A 9,691-nucleotide genomic window follows, 5' to 3' on the forward strand; every position below is an offset into this window, starting at 1 on the left:
AAATAATAATAGTTAAACTAAATAGATTCTACTTTCTTAATTCTCTCCCTCAAATCTAATATATACTTGTAAAATGATAAGGAGCCAAAAAATATTAGTAGTTTGAAAAATAAAACAAATGGCAAAAAATGTTTTACTAATCTCTTAAATTTGGAAAATTAATCATGTTATTTTAAACAAGTTCAATAAACTAACGAGATATTCTATAAATTTAGCGGATCAGTCAATTTTGGGACCAATTTCACTTTGCTTCGAATATATTAAGCCTAAAACAAGCTAAAATTTGTATAATGAGATAAAAATTACTCCATTTAACAAATTGAGTAACATTAAATTTGATTATTGGAATATTTGTAGGTACATATAAAGAAATTCATGAACTTTTATGTTGGATTTCAATTAACAAGTTTGATTTCTTCTCTGGATTGAGAAGACCGATCATGATGAGCCTGAGCAGACTGATAAGGAGTAGGAATGAGATACAAATTGTTTTTCATTCCAACAGTAGCTCCAAAATATTCAGTCATATCCAAATTTTCCGATGTGATTCCTTCTAGTAACTTCCAATCAAAATGGTAAAGTAATCTAGCAAGAGGGAGTTCCATATTTGCTAAACCAAAAGCTATTCCAGGACATATTCTTCTTCCGGCTCCAAATGGTATGAACTCAAAATCCATACCTTTAAAATCAATTGTGTTATCCATAAATCTCTCTGGTTTAAACCTATCTGCTTCTTTCCATGTTTCTGAATCTCTTCCTATTGCCCAAGCATTTACAATCACTTTGGTTTTAACTGGAATTTCGTAGCCAGCGACTTGACAAGTTTTGATGCTCTCTCTCGGCAACAACAATGGTGCAGGTGGGTGTAATCTTAGTGTTTCTTTGAGTATTAATGGTAAGTAAGTTAGTTTCTGAACATCTTCTTCTCGAATCACTTTCTTGCCTTTGAAAGCTTTTCTGACCTCTTCTTGTGCTTTCTTTAAAACTCTTGGATTTCTCATCATTTCTGACATTGCCCATTCTACTGTTGTCGATGATGTGTCTGTTCCAGCTATGAACAAATCCTAATAATCAACCCAATCCATCAATTAAGAGTTCTAATTTTTTTTAATAAAAGCTTAAGAGGAGTATACAGAATTTACATATTGTTTTACGAAAAATCAAAGAATTAAGATTCAACATCCAATTTTAGCTACTAATTTAGCTAAAATCCAATTTGAGGTATTAATTCACTTTTAAAATTGTCATTATTTGACTAATTAATTTAAATTTGATAAATTTTAATTATTAAAATTGATTGTATTGGAGTTCATTTTTGTTTAGAATATTATCTAACTTTAAAACTAAAAAACTTAAAATTGGATTGATTCTGTCTATTTGGAGGATATTTGACTTTTAATTAAAAAAACAATACTCCAACAACAATGAAAATTAAGTGGTTTGTGCAAAAGAGTTGTTTATTTATTTTATATTTTTGAATGGAGTTGAAATTATAAAAATGACCTCAAATAGGAGTTTGTGTTTTTTGAAGTTTACAAATTCAATAATTGCTTCAAAAATTGACTATTTATCCAAACTGAACGATTTGGAGCAATTAAAAATACCGACTTTACAAATTATATAAAATTCAAGGTATAACTTTGTCAATAACTAAACCACAAATATTATTTGACCGAAAAAATAACTTACATATCATTTAACTGTAAAATTCATAAAGTATAAATTCTTATTTACAAATTTTAAATCACAAATATTAATTTTATAAAATCGATCAAACCATAAAATTTATTTTTATACTTTTTTCTTTTTCCTATTTATTATTAGTGAAGTTAATATTTCTAGTCCTTTGTTAATAAGCTTTCCATTCAAACTTATGAAATGTTTCGATAACTTATTTTACCACTTAAATTAATACATTAAATATTTATTGATTTTTTTAACTTATTTAATAATTGATAAATTAAAATATTAAAGTAGAAATCATGAACTAATATTTTTAATTCAATATTTATTTTTAATATTTATTAATATTCTAAACATTTTAAAAAAATACTTCTTATAATATTTAATATTTACTTTGTAAACATTTATTTTTCAATTTTTATCGAATATTAAATTTTGCTATAATACTAATGATTGAATTTAGGATGTAAAGAAATTACCAGAATGACGGCTTTGAGATTATCAGTTGTGACAGGACATTGAAGCCTTCCACTGCCTTGGAGCTTTAGCAGAATATCGACCAGATCTTCTTTCTCAGATTCATTATTACTTTGGCTCATCAATTTTTTCTTATGATCATCAATTATCTTCCCGAAAACTCGACTGAGTTCGTTGTGAATACGCTCCAATCTACCCTTAAATCCACTGATTACATGAAGGAATTCCAAAGATGGAAACAAATCAGGAATTCCAAAACCTCCTGCAATTGCTGTTGCTTCTCTCGTCACTGTAATTACAGCTTCCTGATCCTCACATTCGTCGCCAAAAGCAGCCTTACATGTTATATCATTTGTTAGCTGGAAAATTCTCTGTGTAAAATTGATTGGTTTTCCGGCGGATAATCGGATGGATTCAATGAATTTCTCGACCTCATCTTCGCGAAGTTGTCGAAAAGTTTCAACTCTTTTAGGCCCTAAAAGTTCAGTCAAGCTGAGTCTCTTCATCTGTTTCCAGTATTCTCCGAGAGGAGAGAAAGCAATATCTTTGCCGCCATAAGTAAGTACTTTTGAAGCAAGTAGTTCAGGCCTTTGAGCGAAGATAAGATCGTGTGTTTTCAAAATTTCTTGAGCCATTTTAGGATTAGAAACAACAACTGCTGATATTTCTCCGAGTTGGAGGTGCATAAGAGGTCCGTATTCTCTGGCAAGTTGTGCGAGAACGTGATGTGGTTCTGCTCCTAGCATGTTGAGCAGGTTTCCGATGACCGGAAGCTTCATCGGGCCTGGCGGGAGCTTTTTAGTTAGAATTCCAGCGGATTCAGATTTTTGACAGGAAATCTTCATTTTCCGGTTGTGGATCTGGAAATGGAGTGATGGAAGACATGTCGGAGCTGCCAATTTAGTGGATGGGGAGTGAATAACTAGTTTGTTATTTGAAGGGGAGAAAGTAAGCGAAGTAGCCATTTTTAGCGAAGAAGAAGAGAATTTGGTGATGATGATCTTCTTCTGTTTACATTTATATTTATATATAGCAGAGGTGGCTCACAGCACAATTATTAGTTTCAAAATAGGGTAAATTGGGCAGAGTAATAATGTTTGAATTTTCAGAATTGCATTGGTCATATATGAGGTGCACTTGGTTGAATAGATTTATTTTATTATATAGCCACCGCAAATCTATGGAAATTAAAGCCGCCTTTGAAATAAAAAATGAAATCAAAAGTTGAAGATAGAAATTATTATGACACAGACACTGCGAACAGTCAACAACGGCAGCCAGATCACTATACTATCTTCGACAGTGCTTGATGAGGGATTAATAGCTTTGCCAACCCTCAAACACTACCGTCTGTTGAAGTGACTAGTATTGACCGGGATGATTCCACTATTTAGAAGGTTTTAGTCTACTAGTATTGATCATGCTTCTGATAATTACACTTAGAGAATAACTCTTTTAATAGTCTTTGAAGATCTCTTAAATAAGTGATATATGTGAGATAAATATTTAGAGCATGTAATATTAGAGGAAGTAAAAGGGAGTATAAGGAAAAGAAGTTACTCGATAGATTTATACTGGTCCAGTCTTATGCCCACGTTTAGTTCTCATAATACCTTCTTCTGAGCTTTAATCCACTAAAACCTTTTACACAATAGACTAAGCACTACGCCATTTTCCATTTCACATGACATAATATATACGAAAAACATTTGTTTTCGTGCCGTCTGAATGTTTTTCGTGATACTATAATAAACTCATGTCATCTGAAAGCTTAAGTGCAAACAACATCAAATAACATGTGGCATTACGATGACACATGTTTGTCATCCCTAAAAAACGCGCTTTTAATTGAAAAGGTACTTAATCATCAAATGACACGTGTTATATATGATTGTCATAGTTGTCTGCAAACAAAAAAGCGGCAAATGAATTAAGTTACGCGGCCAACCAAAACGTATCTCAAATTTAAAGCGCTCAAACGTTTTGACTAACATTTCAGCTCATATATAAACCAAAACCTACATAGTAAATTAGGTTTCTTCCTTCATCTCGATGATTCAGGCTTTAACTCTCTCCTCTCTCTCTTTGGTTATCTCTATGGAAGCTTTCTACATGCAAATCTCTATTTCTGAGGTCGAAACATAGATATGGTAAGCCATATTTACTCTGTTCCTCGATGTATCAGGGTTTCATTATTCCTTAATTTATCTTTTCCTGATCAAACTTGTAATAATCAGCAGATTTACTCTTGCGGATGTGGATTTCAGTTGTCGGAATAAGTATGTATTAATTGTCAGACTTATCGAATGAAAATGTTAGATCTTTCACTTAGATACAATGATTTCTCTGTATTAATTATCATATTCAGTAATGAAAAGGATGTGTCTTTATCTTATATACACTGATTTCACCATGTCAATTGATGTTACAAGTGGGCAATATCTTGCATGGTTTTGCTTTCGGGAATGGAGGTAATAAAATGGTCACAGAAATCTTGAGACATTTGCTTAAAGGTCCGAATAGATCCAGGTAAGAGTTGGTCATACCAATAGGCAGCCGAATCTCTTAAAGTTGTTGAAAAGAGCCTGCACATGACTGCATCAGTAGCTGTAGTGGTCTGGAGAGCCCTTTGGAAATTCTTGACATGAAGAGTTGGATCGGTCATTCCATTATAATCCTTTAATAATGGATACTTAAACCCACTTGGCATCGGTTGGCCCATGATGTCTGCGCTCAAAGGAGTTTCATTTTCTATTGCCACTGAACCTTTGGCTTGGAAGCCCTTATCCTTTATAGCCTGCTGAAGCTCTCCTTTGATGAGGTTCAACATTTCCTATAACTCCTGTCCCGGGTCACATTGAAAACACATAGAAACAAAGCAATTATCATAATTAAGCACAAACACCAACATAACTACATAAATGCTCCTCATTTATTATCGTCTACCAAAATCTCATAACACAAGAATTAAATAACCAATCAAACAATTTAACCCGTCAATAATGTTCACTTAAAATTAATCAAATAATCAAATCCAATAATATAATAAATCCTAATGAATGTCTATGAAATTGCTAATGGGAATGAGACGGTTGTGCTGGCCAGCCTGAATGCAAGGTAAACCTGAAAATCTAGTAAATAGGAGAACCTCTGAACCTAGTCTGAAAATTTCAACATGGCAACTGGTGAGCTGCCTACTCAATAAGCATAATTTGGAATATTTACATATATACATATACATATACACCTATAGTTCATATATATTATATATCATGAAATCATTAAAATTAAATAGATGACATCCCAAACCGGACTCTTTGTTACACAGAATACCCTAAAGTTATTATATTTATTTTAAGGACCCTAGCTAAACTTAAGTGAAATATATCTAATGGTCTTCTGGTGTTTAACATCAAAATATGTATGCGTTATCATCTACTCTTGCAAGACACACAACCTTAAGACTTCATAATATAAGTACTTTTATAATGGTACTGCTATCGTCTAATCTCGCAAGACACAGTACCAAGCCCAATCCAAAATTTAATAACACTAGACCTGTTTATAGACCCGTTGGCCTGCCCAAGCCCGTCTTCTATGGGTTGGGCTTGGATACATATATTCATCATTTGGCCCAGCCCGAACCCGTACAAGCCCGCACATAAAATGGGTTGGGCTTGGGATTTGTTTGAAAACCCCGAGTTAGCCCGGCCCGGCCCGACCTTTTATATATATGTATATTAAGTAAATGTTAGTGATTTATATTAGATGTTTTTTTTTTGTCTGTTAATAAAATAAATTCAAATATTAATTTTTTCAATGATTATTTAACTATTAAGGTTATTAATTTACCAAAAAAAATTGGTTTTGTTTAAACTAAAATGGATTACAGGTTTAAGTTTGAACTGTAGAATAGAACAGTACACATAATAGATGGAACATTAATTTGTTAATTTCTAGTTGGATTTTTATTTTTTATAGTTGTAATTAATTTGATTTTTAATTTATATATTAGTTGGGCGGGCTGGGCTGGGCTTGGGAATTAGAATATTTAACTTAGCGCAGCCCGGCCCGAGCCTGATGTGAATATAATACGGGTTGGGCTGGGCTTGGACAAAGCAAATATATGTCAAGCTCGATTAGGTTCGGCCCGAACCCGGCCCGGCCCAACCCATGAACAGTTCTAAATAACACCCTATCGTCTCCTCTGTTAAGACAGGTGTATGCGATCACAGTATCAACAAGCCTCCAGACCATTGTACATATCCACTTAAGCTAGCTATTTATGTTTTGTTCTAACTCAAACATAATCCCAACACAATTTCATAATTCATAATCTTCTGAACTCATATACATTCCCCTTTCTACCATGGTATAATTTCACAGCCAATACCTCAATAGGTAAATACATGAGCAACATGATTTTAAAAGGAACAAAGCCTTATATCAATAAATTCAACCATACAGAGAATATTTGAAACTCCACATCTTAAACCACCATATATATAAATCAAGTACCAATTAAATGGTAACACAATACTCAACATTCATTCAACATACATTTAATTATTCTATGATAAAATATCAATAGACACTCACATTAATATATAAATATATATATAGACCTATATATAAACATAAGCAATTAAGTTCACCTCTCGTTCCAAAAAGCTAATCAAATTATTCGGGTTCTAATTGACCCGTTACTGGCTCCTTGGAGTTTCACCGGAGCGCGGTGGTCGGCCGCTCGAAGTTTGTCGGAGATGTCAGAATCGCGAAGCGGGACTATCACGAGATAGCCAACGATCAGGGGAGTCCAAAAGTACACCCTTTTCAATTAACAAGTTTGATCTCTTCTCTAGGTTGAGAAGACTGATCATGGTGAGCCTGAGCAGACTGATAAGGAGTAGGAATGAGATACAAATTGTTCTTCCTTCCAACAGTAGCTCCAAAATGTTCAATCATATCCAAATTTTCCGATGTGATTCCTTCTAGTAACTTCCAATCAAAATGGTAAAGTAATCTAGCAAGAGGAAGTTCGATATTTGCTAAACCAAAAGCTATTCCAGGACATATTCTTCTTCCAGCTCCAAATGGTATGAACTCAAAATCCATACCTTTAAAATCAATTGTGCTATCTATAAATCTCTCTGGTTTAAACCTATCTGCTTCTTTCCATGTTTCTGAATCTCTTCCTATTGCCCAAGCATTTATAATCACTTTAGTTTTAACTGGAATTTCGTAGCCAACAACTTGGCAGGTTTTGGTGCTCTCTCTCGGCAGCAACAATGGTGCAGGTGGGTGTAATCTTAGTGTTTCTTTGAGTATTAATGGTAAGTAAGCTAGTTTCTGAACATCTTCTTCTCGAATCACTATCTTGCCTTTGAAAGCTTTTCTGACCTCTTTTGTGCTTTCTTTAAAACTCTTGGATTTCTCATCATTTCTGACATTGCCCATTCTACTGTTGTTGATGATGTGTCCGTTCCAGCTATGAACATATCCTAATAATCAACTCAATCCATCAATTAAGAGTTCTAAATTTTTAATAAAAGTTTAAGAGGAGTATATGGAATTTACATATTGTTTTACAAAAAAATCAAGGAATTAATAGTCAAAATCCAATTTTAGCTATTAATTTAGCTAAAATCCAATTTTAGGTATTAATTCACTTTTAAAATTATCATTATTTGACAAATTAATTTAAATTTAATAAATTTTAAATATTAAAATTGATTGTATTCGAGTTCATTTTTGTTAGAATATTATTTAACTTCAAAACTAAATTTAGACTTAAAATTGGATTGATTCTGTTTATTTGGAGGATATTTGACTTTTAATTAAAAAAAACAATACTCCAACAACAATGAAATTTAAGTGGTTGTGCATAATAGTTGCTTATTTATTTTTTATTTTTGAAAAGAATTGAAATTATAAAAATAACCTATTTGTAAAAACAATTCACGTGACTTAAAAGTTCGTAAATAGGAATTTGTGCTTTTTGAAGTTTACAAATTCAATGATTGCTTTATCGATTTGGAGCAATTAAAAATACTGACTTTAAAAATTATACAAAATTCAAGATATAATTTTGCCAATTAACTAACCCATAAATATTACTTGGCCGAAGAAATAACTCAAATATCCTTTAACTGTAAAATTCACAAAGTACAAACTCTTTTTTTTTAAGGTTGGGACGCGATGAAAGGCCAGACATCCCAACTAGGTTGGCACCCCCAACACAGCCATCAACCCTTTTATTGATAAAGAAAATAAATAAAAATTACAGAAGGAGGAAGAAAAAAGAGAATAAGAAGAAAGCAAAAAAATTACAGAAAACAAATATGCGCTACATTGCATAAATCGTCAAATACTAGTGCCTGACAGAAGTGAGGTGCCGAGTGCCACCAACAACTAGTCGCTGCCGATTGCCCATAACTCGCGAGTCTGTCTGCTGCCTGATTTCCTTCCCTGAATATATGTGTAGCTCTCCAAGTCATTGCCGAAAGCTGATTTAGGCAACATTGCCATTCTCTTCTGATTCTCCATGGAACCTCAGCTTGGCTATTAGTCAACAGATGCACGGCATAGGCCGAATCAGACTCGATCCAAATGCTTCGCCGGTTTCTTTCCCATGTAGCTTTGACTGAGAAAGCGATTGCTTTGAGTTCAACTATGTTGGCGGACGAGTTCTGTATAGGAAAAGCGAAGCAGCCAACTACAAAACCCCTTGAATTTCGAAAAATCCCACCTGCCCCGGCATTACCTGTGGAGCTCAAAGCTCCATCTGTGTTTACCTTTAACCAGTTAACCAGCGGGGCGATCCAACGCACAATAGCATAATTGGGGTCAGGAGGCGGACGAACATCGGCAGCAGCAGTGTCACGCCTTTCATTTATCAATTGCATCAGCCTGTATTTTAAATTTTGGATTGAAGGAAGCTCATTCTCAAAAACAGCTCGGTTCCGTATATGCCAGATGAACCAAGTGCAAGTGATCACAACAAAAATCCATCTTTTTCTCCTACTTCACCTCACCCGTATTTCACGAAGCGTGGTGAAGAAATCAGCAAAGCAAGCATTAAAACTGCAGGTAATATCAAACACGTTGAAAATTAAATTCCAAAGTTCCTTGGCAACATCGCACTCTATGAATAGATGGGAAGCATTTTCTTCTTTGAGTTTGCAAAGTTCACATCTTTGAGCCAAAGAGAATCCATAAGATTGCAGCAAAGATTGAAAGGCGAGCTTGCCATTCAGCAGCTTCCAGCAGGTGGCGGTACGTCTGGGAGGAACAAATGGGTTCCAAATAAACTTGTTCCACGCAACTATATTACCTTGAACAAGATGAGAGTATACTGATCGAGCCGTGACTTTTCCAGAATCCGACGGTTGCCAAACACACAAGTCATTTCCTTCAATAGCTTCCACTTGATTGTTGTTCGCTTGAACATGAATAGGAAGCTCTTGCAAGTTAATCCAAGAACCGTTAAGTCTGAAGTTTTGAATAAGATCGTACAGCTTAGCCTGCGTAT

The 9,691-nt window shown here is 33.9% G+C and overlaps 1 protein-coding gene across 1 annotated transcript; it reads right to left on the reverse strand.

The window, feature by feature from the left end:
* Positions 1 to 317: 317 nt before the first annotated feature.
* On the reverse strand, positions 318 to 3,282 carry LOC136205857 (premnaspirodiene oxygenase-like). The gene is made up of 2 exons (XM_065996685.1): positions 2,163 to 3,282; positions 318 to 1,064 (listed from the first exon to the last, which is right to left on the reverse strand). Exons 1-2 carry the CDS (start codon positions 3,123 to 3,125, stop codon positions 396 to 398), a joined length of 1,632 nt encoding a protein of 543 aa, XP_065852757.1. The 5' UTR covers positions 3,126 to 3,282; the 3' UTR covers positions 318 to 395.
* Between the last annotated feature and the right edge of the window lie 6,409 nt (positions 3,283 to 9,691).

This window comes from Euphorbia lathyris, chromosome 9 (genome assembly GCF_963576675.1).
Source record: "Euphorbia lathyris chromosome 9, ddEupLath1.1, whole genome shotgun sequence".
NCBI classification, from domain to species: domain Eukaryota; kingdom Viridiplantae; phylum Streptophyta; class Magnoliopsida; order Malpighiales; family Euphorbiaceae; genus Euphorbia; species Euphorbia lathyris.

Coding starts and splice junctions, on each gene's coding strand:
- LOC136205857 (XM_065996685.1), bottom strand. CDS start 3,125: ATGGCTACTTCGCTTACTTTCTCCCCTTCAAATAACAAACTAGTTATT. Junction 1,065..2,162: donor ATCTCAAAGCCGTCATTCTG/GTAATTTCTTTA, acceptor GTTGATTATTAG/GATTTGTTCATAGCTGGAAC.